General features: G+C 39.3%; 1 protein-coding gene across 8 annotated transcripts in view; it reads left to right on the top strand.

The window, feature by feature from the left end:
• TPK1 (thiamin pyrophosphokinase 1) overlaps nucleotides 1–18,363 on the top strand; it is a 309,021-nt gene that overhangs the window by 169,396 nt on the left and 121,262 nt on the right. For all 8 annotated transcript variants that reach the window (XM_062569597.1, XM_062569603.1, XM_062569598.1 and 5 more), the window contains one exon: nucleotides 14,992–15,087. In XM_062569597.1, coding sequence (XP_062425581.1) covers nucleotides 14,992–15,087 — 96 coding nt within the window. The remainder of the gene's footprint in view (nucleotides 1–14,991; nucleotides 15,088–18,363) is intronic.

Here is an 18,363-nt window from a genome sequence, read left to right as displayed (position 1 = left end):
GTGCTGTAGCTCTATCTGAAGCTTAGTATTAGCAAAATTTTGTCTGAGCTTGCTAGAAATGACAGAAAACGTTTCTACTGTTAGAGGGAGAAATATTATGTAGTCTGTTGCCAAACATACAGAACATAGTTTTCCCTTTATGGGGGTATTCTTAAGTAAGTACGTGGTACTTCTCTTCCCCATACATTGTAACAATCTAGTCAAATTGTTTACTTGGTTTATATTCATTTGAATGATCACACTGGTTTTCTTCAATGAATCCATTAAAAACAAGGTATTTTACGTTCCACTAGACTGCATTCAGATACCGGTTTTAGTAGTTGACTGTCACATTCAAAATACTATCTGATTGAAAGCTGTAGTTTTGAATTTCATTTGTATTGCATGCACAAAAAGGTTGGAAAGATTTCAAGTATCTAGGGAATAAAAGTACTGACTTTTTGTAACTTATTTAGCAGTGTAAGAGTAATTCTTAAACTTTATATGAAGAAAAAGTATTAAATAACAGTATCATCTTTCTCTTAGCGATAATTTGATACAAATAACAACTTTTGCTTTAAATCTGCTCCAAAAAAGCATTTCCAATGTGAATCTCCAATGTGTTTCATTCAAATAAAAAAAATAGACGAATCACATACTTCCTCTGTTTTGTTATTTTTATTTTTACTTGATGCAGTCTGTAATTCTAGAGAGCTTATTTTTTGAATTTCCAAAGGAAGCAAAAACTATGATGACGGCTAAAATAAGGATGCAGAGGAGATGACAACTGATATGTTTTGGGGCTAACTTCTGTTTCTGGAAAAGTCAAGGTGGAGAAATTACGTATTTTAGTAATTTTAATATGCAAAAAGAACAAATTGTTATGTATGACTGACTTTAAAACTGTGGAGGAAGGGTAGGAGTTTGCCTTAAGTAAGTGTTTGTCTTGTTGTGGCTACCTTACATGTCGGGATCATTTTGACTCTCAGTGTTGTACAGGCTACTTGCTTGTTCACCTCTTTCTGCAACGCACACTTGAGGTGTTAATTCATTAGATATCAGTAGGACAGGATGGAGAGAGGCCACAACCAAGGTCTGCGTAGGCAGGTGCCTGACACCTGGAAAAGGTGGGGAATCATTTAGTGCCTGAATCTGCCCAGGGAGCTGTGCGCTGGTGATGTCAGATCACCAGGTCACGGGAGCGTCTCCTCTCCCCATCAGTGATCGACTGCTGCTTCGATGAATGCTGCCTCGGGGCCTTCATTGCGAGACACTTTGTTTTAAACGTCTTGGCTGTGGATGGTAAGACTGACAACTGGAGAAGAGATAAGTAATCTGCAATGAACAGTGAAACTAGGGTATTGTCTCCAGGTGCCACGTTGCTTGTCTGTTGCTTTTACTTTTCTGTCTCTGGATGTTAGGGATTTTGAAACACACCTTTAAAGAAAGATTAGGAAAGAGATGAGGTACTGGGCATTGCATGAAGTAGGAGTATACAAGTATATAATGCCTACATGTAAGGGGGATATGGATGAAAAAAGAAATGTTTAGTGAATACAAGGAGAAGCCCCCAGGTGGGATCTGTTGTGCTGTGACAGTTTTCCACTGGAAAGAAGCAAAACCACTGTGACTTGAAAAATCTTTTAATTAAACTGGACACAGCACTTGAGAGTATACTGTAGAAGATCCTTCTCCTTAGAAAAATGGGCAAGATGACTGAAAAGGTCAGGTTAATCTTCTCATTTTATGATCTAATTAATGTATTAATCACCTTCTCGCAGAAAATACTGGAAAACACTAAGAAAGTATTTTCTTTGCTAGTCTTCTCTTCCCTTCAGAAATACCTTGCAGACCTTTAAGAGAATGATTTAAAGGGCAGTCACTGACTTTCCTTGTTGCTTGAGACTGCTTTGCAGGGAGAGGTAAAGTAAGCTCTGGCACTGATCAGTTGGTAGGGTACTGTGCCTGCTCAGTTTGTGCATAGCCTCCTTAGCTATGAATTGGCCTGTTGGTCTCCCAGGAGCAGTGGCAGAGTTTAGGTCTGCTTAGACTGCAAAACCCGTCAGCAAAGACACAGAGGTTCTCAGGTGGAGATCCTAGGCTGAGCTTCGTGTTGCAACGGGTACACAGCCAGCTTGTATACTAAAGGCTAATGATATCCACTCTTTTTTTGCAAGCACAGCAAGATGTGTGATCCACGCACATGTGGATCTGCTTCAGACTCGAGCAAAATTCAGTCAAATAGCTAATGTAGATGGAAGAATTGTATGATTGTCCCCCTTCACAAAAAAAAAAAAAAAAAGTCCCTTGAAAATATGCAAATACACCCCTGCTAGCCCTGCTGAGCTTCTGACATCTTCTCTCAGAGATTTTTGAAACTGTAAGCAGGTTTTTTTAGATCTCTGAGAAAAGTGCAGAAGCAAGCCTTGATATCTTTTTTTCCTTTTTTCTTTTTAGCAGCACTAGTTTAAAATAGAGAATAGAGAGAGTGAAGAGAAGTGAAAAAGGAGAAGCGCCCAGATGCGACTGTGTTAGAACAGGGTATTATGGAAAAATTACAATGTGCCTTACTGTCCCGAGTGAATGGTAAGTCAGGTTCATACAGCAATTGCGTTAACCTGTACAACTATTGGGAAGTTCAAAGCACGGTAGGCTGCTTTTGAGCCTGATGCTTTGTCTCAACAGCAGTCAAGGGAAGGACTTACCTTGCTTCCTCAGGACACAGCCTTGCGTATTCCTGGCAGTACTTAAGGCCACTTTGCCCCCAAGTGTGCACTCAGCTCTTGCTTTCTTATCTTAGGGTGGTATGCAACTCTGCATTTTTGCTGTGTTCTGTTCCTGCAAGCAAGTTACAATTCTTTGTACCAATGGCTTTAGTTGGCGAATGTGCCCTGCCTGGTCCATTACCCTTTATCAGCAACATGCATGGGGCCAAAGTATGTTCTCAGTAATGTTGGTGGAAAACACGGTTGCTGCCTTGTTCAGGGTAATTTCACTTCGGAGTTATATCAGAGCATTAAGGGAGATCAAACTGTGGCCTGTGCTATATCCTATGCCTAGGAGACAGGCATATCTTATCAAAAATAACCCTATTCAATTATGACTAGTCAATTAGCAGAGGGGTGTGCGGAGTGGAATCTGAATAGATCAAGAAGGTGGCTGCAATGTGTCTTTTTTGTAGTGTGTATATGTATTGTAGGATAACTTGCCAAGGACCACAGCTATTTGTAAGGAGAGCTAGACATGACATTGGTAGGCTTCAGAAAACAATTTTGCTATCTAAAGGAAAAGAATATCCTACTGGGAGAGACCTAGGGAACGCTAAAACAAAATATCTTATTGCAAAGCTCTGTGTTGCTTAAAGAGCCATTGCACATTATTTATTTTGTTTAGTTTAATATTTGTCACCTGTTCGAGGCTTGAAGCATTTCACGTATGAAATGCAAGTATTTTTAATATAGTAAACTGACTATTCAGGTATCTAATTGAACAGTCCCTTGAGTAGTTAATTGCATGGCAGGTGAAGGGGAAAGGTAGGAAGAAGGACACACAGCCCAAATGCAAGACATGTTCCCTGCTACTAAATCTGCGAACTCTACCTATTGAAAAAGCAGGCCTTAAAGTATATGCAGAAGGGAAACCCAGATGATTTCCGGCGTACCAACTAATCAGGCACTTTCAGAGCTAAAGACCTAATGCTTATTCAACAACTTCACATTTAAATTAAACTAAGAGTAGTTGAACCCCTCCACTGATCAAAAGTACAGTAACTATGTGAATATGATCTGTGGATTTCGATTATTCAAGAATCTACCTCAGTTATATGGAAATACAGCAAATATCCAGAATTTTGCTTGGGAATGCATTCATACTCAGTGCAACACTCATGAGTAATGAAGTCAGAACTGCTCTGCTGGGCAGTGGTTTAATTTTCCTGAGCTTTTGCTTATGTCTATCCAAATGTCAGCATGTCAGTTACTTGTCTTTAGAGCTCCCAAATGGTTTGGTGATTTTTGGTGGAACAGGATTGTAAAGCTAGGCTTATTTTTTGTGGGGTTTTGTGGTTTTTTTTTTTTTTTTTTAAGTTTTGTTGTTTTCTTTGCAGTATCACTTGTTGAAATACAGAGCAGTTTAACTTAATTTTTGTTTTGAATTTGGAAAACCTGTTCACACTGGTTTACACAAAGATTAGGCATCTGAAAAAATCTGTTCAGTCTTTGTAATTCTTGAACTCATCAAAGTCCAGGTCAGTACAAAACACTGGCTAAATAAATACCAATGTGCCCCTTGACATTGACATCCTTTACATCATTGGTACCTCTGACGTTAGCATATGTCACAACACAGGATGGGTACTTGCCTGAGATTATTTTCAAAAAGTAATATCTTTTATCTGTGTTTGTTTTTTGCCTACAACTAGCATGGAATATGCATGGACTATTTAACATCAGAGTATTAACTTCACTCTGAATTACTGTTCCTAGTGTCCTAGAAGAAGATAAACAGGATGTAGACTTTCTGATTAAACAGCGCTGTGAGATAGCAAGTTGTTAGCAATGTAAACCCTGCACCTTTCTCAGTCACCAGCACGTACTGGAAATGTCCCAGGGGATCTACCTAGACAAGACAAAGAAGACAACCATAGATTTTTTAAGTAGCTGTTCCTTCATGGAGGAAGAAGAAATACAACTGGAAGGAAGGTTGCAGAACTAGAGGAGGAAAAGGGGCAGGGTACTTTGTTCAAAATGTTGAAAGTAAAAACTGGCTTACTGAATAGGACCAATGATATGTATAGTCATTCTCCTTTAGACCTATATGAAATGATCCTGAAATGATGGAGTATTCTAAACAATCACTGATCACTCTGAACACTAGAAAAATCTCCCACTACAGAAATTTCTGCTGTTCCTTCTAACATAGTTTTTATACTGAGGCTCAGAGGTTTTAGAAAGCTGTCAGACATAACAATAACAAGGGAAAAAGTGAGTATTATTTAGCCATATACCTATACAAGTGAGAAGTTAATACAGAAATTTCTGGCAAGAAGATGTTCAGAAAGGAAAACTAACAAGAAGTGGGAAGTAATCCCTTCTTGAAGGATCAGTCTTGGGACTAATTTCTTGCTCTTTTCCACAGTGCAGAAAGGAAGAATGAGCTAATGAATTGTATCAATAGCACAAATTTTGGAGGTTGTATCCGTACATAGGAGGATATTTCTCCATTCAATTTGCTGTCTTTAGGTAATTAAACTCTTTGAATCCCCTTGTACTCTTTTTGTATGTGTAGACAGATTTTTTTCCCCAAAATACCATTTTTGTAAACGTGGTACACATTTGGGGCTTAATCTCAATTAATTCAGTCCAGTGATCAATACCTTAGTTGGAGCTCTACTCTCACAAACCAAATTATTTTCAGAGCATATACTTGCATCTGAAACTGTCAGATACCAGCTAAGGAACAAGAATTCTCCGATGTAAATCCTGTCTGAGTACAAAAGAGAGCTAAGCTGTACTGACCATGTATATTTTAATATGCCTAATGATGACATTGTCTTTCAGAGAGTTTTATGCCTTCCAGTTCAACATCCCTTTTGCTATTTTCTTTGCACTTTCATAGTGAGACTGCTATTAGATTCTTGGCTGCTGGCAAGAGATTATGTAGAGATAGCATTTAGGATAACTAAAATTTGTCAGCCCAAACCCTTGAAAACGCCCTAGTGTAAGCCTTGCTGTTGTGTTCCATGCTTTTTGTACCTTGAGATGAGTCTTGAGAATTGGTAATCAGTCTTTAAAGTGAAGTCAGTTCAAATACAGTGTCTGCCTATTAATGTTAGTTCTTTAGAGCATTTGTCTTCCCACATGATAAAAACCAAAAGCTGTTAACCCAGAGCCCTTTTAATTAAAAAAAAAAAAAAAAAAAAAAAAAAAAAAAAAAGTTCTAGGGAGGTTACTGTGCATAAGTTGTTGTGGGATTTGAAATTCAGACAGTCTGTCTCCCTCTCCCCCACCTCATAAAAGATAACCCAAATTATGGAATTTTGAGGAATAATTCATGTCCTATTTCTTCAGCTCTGTGGAACTGAGATAGCTTTACTTTGGGAAAGTGCTTGACTCCTAATTGTGTCATGGCATTGAAGTTGAGTGCCAAAGATAAGTATTAGTTCTAAGTAATTGTCTAATTATTAGTTTACCTTTGCACACTTCTATATGTCTAAGCATAATTACAGTGTTTTAGAGACATTACAGTTCTTTCAGTCTCCATGCAAAGTGCCATCAAGTCAATGAAGAAGACCGTCATCAACAGCTCTGGGCAGCGGCTTATGCTGTCCCTGATTAGAAGCATGTGTTTCACTTCTGTCGGAGGTGGTTTCTGTTCCAATGCTCTTAATTTCCCGTGTGTGAGCTATGTCTTCTCTTCATACATAAGTGCACACATATATAACAGTAATTTCTGTTTACACATAACTTCCTGAGAAAAACAAGGTAACATAATCAGCCCTTTTATTAGGTTAGGATCCAAAAGGGTCTAATCAGCTTGGCAGACAAAAGATTTTTCACAGTAGCGATTGTAGAGTCTGACCGTCAATTAAAACTACTCTCTTCGAGCCTTTCTTTTTCAAATAAGGAAGGACACAAAAGGGAAATTTCAGAGAAGATCCAAAAATAGCAGGTGGCTGTCACTGCTGTGCCGTGCTCACTTTTAATCATCAGATTGGAGAAATAACATGTCTGGGTTGCACAGGGATGTACAAATCTAGGTTTACTACTTAATGCCAGAAATGAGAGATTGGGGTTGCATATATGAGACATATGGCTCCTGACAGGCCTTTGTGCCTTAGTTTTCCCACACAACATACTTGCATTTTCTCTTGATTATTTACAAATTTTAAAAGATTTTGATGATTTTCTGGTAAAGGTGTTGTAATGATGTGTACTTAATTATGCTTTCTGACCTATGGGTGAATATCTAATGTGTGTGTTTTCATTCATCAAAGACTATTTGGTAATAAATTCAAAGACTTTTCTCCCATACAGTCACTGAGAGTTTATCCAGCAAACATAATGTCAGTTGTGATGTTTGGTCTTTTTCCTTTGAGAGGTTTTTGTTTTGGTTTGGTTTTGGGTTTTTTTGAGTTTTGGGGGAACGTTTGGTTTGGTTTAGTTTTTTGATTGCTGTTGGTTATTGTCTTTGGTCTCCTGCTTTTCACTTTGTTATAGGTGGAAAAGAAAGTATCTTAGCTTGCTTTCTTTGCTATTGGTCTGTGTGGACACAGACTCATGTTTTGTTTATAGTAATTCTCACTGTTTCATGAACAACAGACTCTTTTTTTGGAATGTGGTAACCTATTAATGGAGAACTCTTTCATTGCTGCTATCTCAATGTCAAATATGTGATATAAAAAAAGCTATCCTCCATGAGAAGCCACATGCTGCCTCATTAAAAACAAAAAGAGGAAACATTTTATTTACTTTGAAAAACACTATCAAAATAGAAATGGGGGAAGGGAGGAGAGGCTGCAGCTGTTGCAGTCAAAGTTTCAACTTCAGAGCTCTTTTTTAATGCTTGTCAAATTTGACAAGTTCATGTAGCTTCTGGTTTGTGGAGGTTTGCATATATTTACATATATTTACTGATTGTATTTCATGTCACCAGACAATACTTGTTTAATTAATCAAGTGGTATATATAGTTAGAAAGAAGTGATGGTCAAAAGCTGACATCCTGTGTTCATTTTTTTTAATAATGGCGCTTTCACTTGAGTATGATCCTCAGTTATTTGACTTCCAGTGCATACACTTCATCATGATTAATAAATTGCTTTAGTTAATCTGAGTGGCAGCGTCACTTAATGTGCAATTAGACAAGTCGAATCATCAGCCACCCCAGAGAAAAGAGCCAAGCAATCTGTACAGTATTAACTTTACATTGATGCCAAGCGATTAGCCAAAGTTGGAGTCAAAAAACTGGAAGGAAAATGTATTTCACTTAATTATATATTTTTTGGCCATTTAAATATCCAAAATCTTTTTCTAATTTTAACCAATTACATTCGTTTTGTTCTCTAATATAAAATTCAAAAGACAATTTATATAATCAAACTAATCTAAAAGGAAACTATTCAATAGTTGTTGTTCAGCACTGTTTGAAACTCTCAAAAAAGGGTTCGATTGATAAATTTCCTGCTGATTTGTAGTTCATAAAGATTTACCAGTTCCATGGTTCAAAGTGCACCGTGGTTTTGGTCCCGCCTTACTAAATCAATCTCCACTAACTTAGGGCCTATGGGAATGTATGCATTTTTTAGGCCTGTCAGCTGCTCAAGCGAGGTCTCATGCTCACGGTCTCATTCTCTCTTTCTTTCTCTCGCTCCTTTTCGCTTTCTCCAATCCTATCCTTTAAAATATTTTCAAAGATCTCATGAGTCATATTAGTCTGCTCACACGCAGGCTTCCATTCTAGAAGAGTTATTCTGGATCATTTGTGAAACTCTTGGACAAAAATAGAACCATTTCCAGTGGGTAACAATTGTTCCAGCAGGGATGGTTTCCAAGACTAGTTTTCTTCTTTCTGACACTAATTGAATGTCCTGGTGTCACAGTGCCACCCCCCTAATACTGATGAAGTGATAGACCATAATGACTCTCATCTGTTAAACTTGTCTGGTTTTGCATCCACATGTCTACCTCCTTGGCTAGGCCTGACCTAAGACGGAAAGTCAGACCCATTGCCTGTTTTTACTTTCTTGTCCATCAGTGCCTCATCTAGAACAGCACTTTGAATCTGTGTATGTTTCTCCTATGGTGGTTTTTCAGTATCAGCTGCATCGAGTGCAGTTCAGACTGTAAATACTTATGTGCATATTTGAGTATGAAAACATTCAACTGGCTGGAGCTAATATCTGAATAATATGGTGGCTATGGGTTATTATCCAAATGGACAGAGGCAGAGGAAGACTCCAGAGAGAAAAAATGGCTGAAAAAATTCCCTGGGGCCAGAAATTGGCCCTGAAAAGAAGAGAGAAGCTCTTTGCTGTCAGTTGACCTCTTCAGGCTTTCTGAGGTGAAAATACTGCATGTTGCATAATCATGCAGTGCAAATATGAGAAAGGGCTGATAGAAATTATTTTATTCAGCCTCCAAAAAAGAAGATGAACAGGAGATGGAATGCACTCAGGAATACAGAGGGAGCTATACCACTCTCCATCGTCTTTGAAAGCTCATGGAGAACAGTAGAGGTGTCTGAGGACTGGAATAAAGCTAATGTCACACCAGTTTTCAAAAAGAGCAAGAAGAAAAGAACCCAGGGGACTACAGGCCAGTTAACCTCACCTCAGTCCCTGGAAAAGTGATGTAACAGCTCATCCTGGATGCCATCTCTTAGCATGTGAAAGGTAAGAGGGTGATCAGCAGTAGTCAGTGGATTCACCAGGGGGAAATCATGCTTAACCAATCTGATAATCTTCTGTGACAGCATGACTGGCTGGGTAGATGAGGGGAGAGCAGTGTATGTTGTCTACCCTGACTTTAGCTTTTGACACTCTCTCGTAATAACATCCTCATAGGTAAGCTCAGGAAGTGCAGGCTGGATGAGTGGACTGTGAGGTGGATTCAGAACTGGCTGAAAGGCAGAGCTCAGAGGGTCGTCATCAGTGGCACAGAGTCTGGTTGGATTCCCATGGCTTACGGATTTCTCCAGGACTCAGTACTGAGTCCTGTTCTGTTCAACTTACTCATCAGTGATGTGGATGAAGGGACAGGGTGCCTCAGCAAGTTTGCTGATGATACCAAGCTGGGAGGAGCGGCTGATACACCTGAGGGCTGTGCTGCCATTCAGAGAGACCTGGCCAGGCTGGAGAGCTGGGCAGAGAGGAACCTCATGAAGTACAGGGTCCTACACCTATAGAGTATAACTCCATGCACCAGTACAAGCTGGGGGCTGACCTGCTGGAAAGCAGCTCTGCAGAGAAGGACCTGGGAGTGCTGGTAGAGACAACAAGTTGACTATGAGCCAGCAATGTGCCCTTGTGGCCAAGAAGGCTAATGGTATCCAGAGGTGCATTAGGAAGAGTGTTGCCTACAGGTGGAGGGAGGTGATCCTGCCCCTCTAGTCAGCCCTGGGGAGGCCACATCTCGAGTACTGTGTCCAGTTCTGGGCTCCCCAGTACTAGAGAGACATGGAGCTACTGGAGAGAGTCGAGCAGAGGGCTACAAAGATGATTGGGGAACTGGAGCCTCTTCCCTATGAGTGAAGGCTGCAAGAGCTGGGCCTGTTTAGCCTGGAGAAGAGAAGGCTGAGAGGGGGGTGGGGGTATCTTACCAATGTCTACAAGTACCTAAAGGAAGAGTGTCGGGAGGATGGGACCAGACTCTTTTCAGTGGTGCCATGGACAACGGGCAGAAACTGAAACACAGGAAGTTCCATCTGAATGAGGAAAAAACTTTCTTGTGAGGGTGACAGAGCCCTGGAACAGGTTGCCCCGAGAGGCTGTGGAGTCTCCTTCTCTGGAGATACTCAAAACTGGATGCAGTTCCAGACAACATGCTGTAGGTGGCCCTGCTTGAGCAGGGGATTTGATTTAGATGATCTCCAGAGGTCCCTTCCAACCTCAATCATTCTGTAATTCTGTGAGATTGCTGTCTTCAACTAGCTGATGGGAGAGTATAAAGAAAAGAGCACTAGATTCTTCATAAAAGCACCCAGGGATAGGAAAAGAGGCAATAATTACAATTTGCAGCACAAGAAATTCTAATTTGACCCTGTGAAAAAAAACAAACATGAAGGTGGTGAATCTCTAGAGCAGGTCACCCAGAGAAACTGAGAAATCTCCAAACTGAGAGATCCTCAAAACTGCACTGGACGGAGCCCTGAGCAGCCTAATCTAATCTAGACCTACTTTGAGCAGGAGGTTGGACCAGATGATTTTTAAAAGTCCCTTCCAGAGGAGATGGTTCTGTGAATCTATAGCTGTTACTTAGTAGGTCTGTAAAGTATTAGTATTGTCTGTGTGCACTACTGCTCTGGATGGTTAGAGGGCAGGTGGGGTTAAGAGAAAGGAGAGCATTTAGAAATAAAAGTTAATTTATACAATTTCTTTAAAATTTGCTGCTTATCTGTGCCGTGGTTTTGGGAGTCTCTATAAACTGTCTCATCGCTTCTCTTTTAACTTCCAGCTATGTGTTTTTCCTGTGTCTGCTATTAGCACTATACATAAGTGCATCTGTGTTGAGATGGCTACCTCAGAGTTGAGCCTCAGTCCAGTAGGAATTGTTAAACACAAGCTAAACTGGATGTCACTGGTATATTCTGTGAGCACAGTGGGACATATGCTCCAAAAGAGAGACTTGAATGACTTGCCATAGTAGGGTCTTGGAAACAGAGTGCAAATTAGAATATTGTCTATTGTAATTATATCCTCATGTCTCTAACGATTAGAGAAAAAACAATCATGACTATCTTCTAATAAGAGATTAATAAGGACATGGGGGAGTGGACATCTACACAGTTTTCTTCAAACACACAACATGCTGTGATGCATAATATTTCTAAAAATGGGAGAAGCACTGAGATGTTCAGATTGACGTTTCAATGCCTGTCTGATTTCAGTGTCTGTCTGAAATACGGGGTTCAATAATCCTATTATGTGTGTCTGGCACACTCCTCCTTCTTTAGCAGTGAGGCTCCTATAACTGCTATAATGAGACAGAACAGCCAAAGCCTAATTCTGTGATGGCTCATCCTATCATTCAGCAAAGTTATATTGTTATCAGATGCAATCTATTGTTTTCTTTCCTGCTGTGTGGTATTGATTTTTCTAACCTTTCTTAATGTTAAATTTGCTTGGCTTTTTAACTTTCTTACCAAAGGTTAACACTATTAAGTTGAGCAGGTATCTATAAAACTGCAAGCATTATTACCTATCTTGCAATTATAATAGTGTCCTTTGACTAAATCCTGGTTACACTGGTAAACTCTGTGTCTCGAAGATTTTTCTGTTATTTGTGAATAATATACCAAAGATTGAGAAGAATTGCAGTTGAATTGCTGCCCAATACTGTGAGAAATAGTTGTTTAAAATGCTAGATTTGATATATCAAGAGCAACAGATTTGTCTGAAAACCTCTTACCATCAGTGAACATGAACTGCACAGGCTTTCCAGCAAGGTCATGAAGCAGATGCAGGAAGGTCTGAGCGCTGCTGCCAGTCCTCTTCCCCAGTGCATTCTGCCCAGGCCAGTTAGTTTAGCATCATGGCACCAGGAACAGAGCAAGTGATGGCTATCAGTTCCAGAACTGATGATCTGTTTGTTGTGGAAAGGGAATGAGGTACTGCAGATTAATTTGAAGGATTTGGTGGCTTTAACAATGATAATCTGTCAGCTTTTTTCAGTATGATATGCAGTGGGACTTGCATAAAGTGTCAAAGCTGCAGACAGCGAGTTTTAGGTTACCACTATTAAGTCGGGGATCATTTTTTTTGCTGCCGCTCTTACAGAATCATCATGGTATCAGTATCATAGATACAGTAACCTGCCTTTATAATAGTGCATCTGTCATCCCATTTATAAGTTTAGAAGATCAGGTTTCTGTGGTCTGTCTTTGAGGCCTTTCTTTGTAAATACATGCGAAAGACTCCCTGCCTGTTCAAGGTAGGCTTGAACATATTATGTCTGAAGGATGAGGATTTTAGGATGTGGTGCATCACAGCTGTCCTCACGAGCTGCGGTAAATCATTTACAATGCTCTTTAGGCACCATGTTGAAGCTATCTCTCCTCAGTAGTGCATCACAGTTGCTTTGAGATATTTGTCATCCACGAACATCTTGAGAAGCTAGAGAAGGGCTAACATCACATGAAGTACTGTTAACAGTAGAAAGCATGAAATAGAAGCTGTTGTAGATCCTCGCTTTAAAACCCCCAGATAGCTGAGTAAGTTTAGTCTTCTGTGGGTGGAATGCAGAACTGCAGTCTACCTGCAGCTGCCAAAAGCTGACTGTCCAAGGAGGAGATCAGACTTGCTAGTGACTGCAGGAAAGAATATTTCAGAAGTACTGAGAGGAGTTTATTATTTATAAATTGGTACCTATAAACGACTCACTTTGCCAGCACTGTGGAGCCAAGGAATGGTCCTGGCACAAGATAAAAGAACACCCTTTTTTACTATTAATTCAAGAGCTAATAACTCAAGTTCTCTCTCTTCTCCCATGCTCAGCAGTAGCTGTCCTTGCCATTGATTTAGTCTTCATCATCAGTCTTCTGTCATGTTCTCTTGCTGTTCAAAGGCTGATCGTGAAGGTCCGAGGAGGTTCTGTTTATCTGTAGTTTCTCAAAGCTTAATCTCTTTTGCCGCTATTAATGCCAATTATGAGGCTGCCTGAGAGCACTCAGTTCTTAGTGAATGAAACATCTTTCCATGTAGAGTGGGCTTTGATTAACACATTTCCCTCAGTAGTTTTCAGGCCTCTCCACCCCTACACCTTTCTTGGGCTCCCTTGCTGTCTCGGACTGGCCCTACAGAACACGTGTTCCTTACAGAATCTGAATGGCTTGTTCCCCTTCTCTCCTTGCTAATTTTATGTTTCAGCCATGGCTGGTGAAAAGAAGAGTGGAGACCAGGCCAGTCTTCAAATCTCCTGACACTTACCAGTGACTTCAGGTCTCCAGCTGCATTTTCCCTAGCCTCATCGTGGTGGCAGCAGCAGTGTTTCTGCAGGCGAAGTCATTGATTGCATATGTTGATGCAGGTATATCATGTCTCCCCTTGGCAGGCCTGCTACTACTACCTGAAAAGGCATTTAGAGCAGTATCAGGTACTGGAAAGGCTCCAACTTTACTTGTGAGCAGTTTTCCTTTCAGAAGATTTTGAGGAGGAAGAAGAGTTATATAAGGAATAAGAGGGATGATATTTTCTCCTGTCTTACCTCTTTCTCTTCATCTGTATCTTCTACAGCATGACAGATTTGTTTCTGTATGCATTCTGGCTGTGCAGGGAGCATTTCGGTGATAGTATGTGTCTTCCAATTGGAGAGTCATTATCTTGTTGTTTGCGATCCACTAAATGCTATCCATGCAACTGATCTGGGAAATTCTATCTTCTGTATCTTTGTTCTAATCACTGAGGTAGAGGTAGCTTGAAAGTTTGAGGATTTTTTGAATTAACAATGTAATATAGTTTATACACATATGCATACATGCAAAGATTCTGTACTCATTTTTTTTTTTTTTTTGGGGGGTATCAGTTGTTACTGTGTATTGCAGGAACATAAAATATGTCAGATAAAGACAAAGCTAGGAAGCTTTTAAAGGTGCCTTGAAGTGGTAGGAAAGGTAAATCCAGCTTGTGTGGTTCTTACTATAATTTACAATGTTGCATGGGTATTTTTTTTATCCTGGAAACCTCTTTCAATAGTGACTTTATGTGGTAGGTGTACTTCACTTTTGCTTACTCAACTCATTATCAGAGGCTTAGGAATTGCTTTTGCTCTGAATGAAAAAGTCTGAACTGCTTTCTTCATTTTAACATTCTCTCATTTGTATTACTGCACTGCAAGAAGATTGTTATTATATTACTGCAAATTAACTAAAACAACTTTACTGGTTCCAGGAGGCTTGACATTTTTATATTATCTTTCAATACATATAGCAAAAATGTAATCACTATAGAACCAGAGAGGACAGACAGTCATTTTCCTAAAACCTGATCCCAGAAGTTACTCATCACCCAGAACTCATCATGTAAGAATTTGTCAGTCCAGCAGACCATCATAGAAAATACTTAACGAAACCAACGAATGTACTTTTTGGGTTGGGAGATCTAATCCTGTGCCTATCTAACATCTATTTCTTAATAATTTGTTCAGCTTGGCTCCCTAAGGATAACAGTCTTTTACTTAATTTTGTGTCTCTATGTGAAGACTTTAAGAATTGTTAACTGCAGTTGATATCACCAAAGTTCTTGAAACTGAAAGATGACAAATGTTACACTTTTCTCTCTGTTTTATTGCTTCTTCACTAGGGATGTGAGTTCATAGAGACCATGGATCAGGACCTCACAGACTTCACCAAGTGCCTTCAGATACTTCAAAAAAAGATAGAAAAGAACAGTCTCCAGGTAAAAAGCACCTCATCTTTGTCTCTGCTTGTTAGTGATTGCTCTTCTTTTTAATGTGCCTTGGTTTATTTTTTAAGTTTGCACTGAAATCATTTTCTGTGGCCTTGCTGTTCTGACGTTTTGCCAGATTTACAGCACACCTTGTAAACACTGATGCTTTTGCTAAAAGGAATTGCCCAGTGTGTCAACAAGCAAACATTGGCTTTCTTAAAAGGCAGCTTGTATTGATTTTTGTTAATGAATTAGCCAAAGTGCTGCAGAGCTGTTGTGGCTGATGTTCAAGGCAAGAATCCCATTTTGGCATGCAAATATATTTTCAAGTCTTGGCATACTGAGCTTTGATGTTCAACTCTTCTTCTCCTCTCCCAAAGGTGAGAAGGGAGGGGAGGGATTTTATCCTGCCAGAATTACATATGGTGATCCTTATCGTGAGGCAACCCTTTCTGCAAAAGATTCATCTGGAATCAGTGGGAAGCTTTGCAGAGTAAGCAGTGGACTAAACTTGAAAGGAGTCATATGGAATTTTCAGCTATTTAATTCACTGGAAAGGCAGAGGAGACAGCATTCCTCTTCCCCTTTTATTCCTTTTTTTGGGGCACCTACGTGCCTAGTCTATCAGAGGTGTCAAATTAAAATTTATTGGGCAGGGGAATTTTTGACATTATGAATCAGTGGCAGATATAGTCTTGACATTGCTGCCCTTTCCTAAGAGGCGAATTCTCTCTGAAGAGCTGAGTCTCTCCTCTTTACCTCTGGATGAAAGGAATTGAGAAGATGCGTTTACTGCATCTCATCTTAACAACAGCGAGGGCAAGAACCTTCTAAGAGAACAAAGACAGCAACACAAGATGTAAGGAGGCATATAAACCTCCTCCTTTCCTATTTTTACTGTAACAGGATAGGAAAATTGACCGAATTTCTGAGATGACTTGCTCTCCCACAAGGCAGCAAGCGTTGGAAATGCCTTTACCCTCTCCTCCGTCCAGGGAGACACATAATTAACCAGTTTTTGCTTAAGCTATTTTGAAATGTCTTCTAAAGGTGATGTATATCTATAGGAAACTTTTGAAGATGACCTACAGTACCCATCTTTTTCGCTTCCTCTCTCTCTCAACCCTCAGTATATACTGCTTTTTGTCAATTTTCTTCCCAAAGGTAAAGACAGGGATGGGGGGGGGGGGTTCTCCGTATCACAGCTCTTTTCTATCTGACTGTGACCACAGGCTCTTTATATGGTAGTTTGAGGGGGAAGGGAATTGGCTTTTCCCTTTCTGCGGTTTGTCATCACAAGAGCACGCATGGCTTTCTTGCTATCTAGGACAGGAATGATAAGGACTACTATTAGAACAGATGAGATTTGTTTTGACTATACAAGTAAGGTGTTTCCCCTCTTAAAGGAATTTCACTTAAAATAACAAAGAACTTGAGTGTTTCCTGGCTTCATTTCATTATCAGATCTCACCTGTTGCTATAGAGGCGTTTTTTTTTAAAGATATCACAAGAGATTTTTACAATGAATAATTAAAATGAGAGCACTGGGAACCTGACATCTGCAGATGTGTTTCAAGAATGAGTAGCCTATTTGTAAGTTTTTGAATTCTTTGATTTCTCTCCTAGGTAAAGCCGTGTGATAAGTTGGGTAAAGAATATTGTACTGTAATCCCTGATGAGTAGAAACCTAAATGTATTTGCAGTAACTATGTAGAGTTCATGCTAGTGCATTAAACATAAAATTTCAGTTTACTTATATTTTCATGCTGTTACATCTAATAAGTAGTTGGGGTACCTGATTTAAATGCAGTCTAATTTTTTTCAGAGGTGCAAAAACCAAACCAGATATGTCTTCTGTAACATAAGTACCATGTTTATTACATGCTAGTTGTTTCTTGTTTCTGATATCTGTTCCATGAAACACAGTAGGATGCCATCAGTTGATTCATGCAGGCTAGCTAAAGTATACGTTTCTATTTTCACTCTTCTGCATTTTCTGACATAAGGGGTTTCAAGAAGTTAATGATTCAGTTTAAGCAAATGATATCAAAAGAATAAGCAAATAGAATCCAAAACAGTATTAGTTTTGGTTCAAATTTGCCCCTTATTCAAAAACACTAAATATAATTCTTAGTAGGAGGTATGTTCCAGTGATGTTAAGCTTGTTACCCTGATCCCCAAAATTTTGAGCACTTGCAACATTTACTGGCCTTAATTTATGGATGAAACCACTTGACTCCTCTGAAACTCTAGCATCTTTAAATACTTAAATCTGCATTTAAGTGTCTAATTTTAGGCATATCTACTGAAAGTATTTTGACATAAAAGAGCTAAGTGGTAGGAAAACAGACTCTTGAAGCCACAAAATTAAACTTCAGAGGAGAGAAGAAAGCATTTAATTCTGTGGTCACATAGGAAATACATGCAGTAGAGGAGAAAGGAAGGTCTGAACACCTGAAATGAAGGAAGAAGTTCTTCATTTGCATTTCAATTTTTGGCCTAAAGTAGAAATTTGCATGTTGTGCTGTGGATTTTTTTTTTGTTTGTTTCAGAACAAATATCATTAAAACTTTTAACTGAGAGTATTAATTAGATGGAAAATGTCTTCCTGGTTCCAAGTAAAAAATATATATCTCTAGTTTTGATTTTACCCTCTCTATCTGGCCTATTCAGAACACTAGTCAAAGAGTAATATGTCAAAGAAACACTACAAATCTATTTCTCCATGATTTACAGCTGAAGTTACTAAACAAGTAAAGTATTCCTTTAGTATCTTTCGACTATTTTGATTTTATGACCAGCCTGTGTTGTTGCTCTTTCTGAGTAGCAATATGTTAAGCTAGGGAATTAATTAGACTCAGTGTATACTCTTATTCTATAATCTTGTGGCATAGTGTGTCTGGATGAAGTTTAACTTGGAGGAGCCAAAGTATTTAGAAAACAAATTCCTCAATTGGCTAGAGAATAAATTATTCTTTATCTACTGCACCAGCAGATAAACTTCTACTCTTCTCTGTCAGTCACCTCAGTGGAAGTTCTATATGAGGGAGATTTTGAGCTCCCTTGGAAGCATGGGGCAATATTTTGTTCCAAAGGAATTAAGTTTATGCAGTCCTCTTCCATTTTTTCTCCACTTCCAACCTCCTCCTTTTCCTTCTTGCTCACCCAAATAGCTTTTGAACAAATAACTTTTGAACAAAGGAATAGGGTTCTGAAAGATAATTGTGTCCTACAGATTTCTTGGATGCAGTCACCTAGGTGGCAGGAAAGGTAAGACAGACATTC

The sequence above is a fragment of the Rhea pennata genome, chromosome 2 (assembly GCF_028389875.1).
Source record: "Rhea pennata isolate bPtePen1 chromosome 2, bPtePen1.pri, whole genome shotgun sequence".
In the NCBI taxonomy this organism is placed as follows: Eukaryota; Metazoa; Chordata; class Aves; order Rheiformes; family Rheidae; genus Rhea; species Rhea pennata.
Note: the sequence above shows the minus strand (reverse complement) of the source record. Positions and strands in the feature narration are given on the sequence as shown.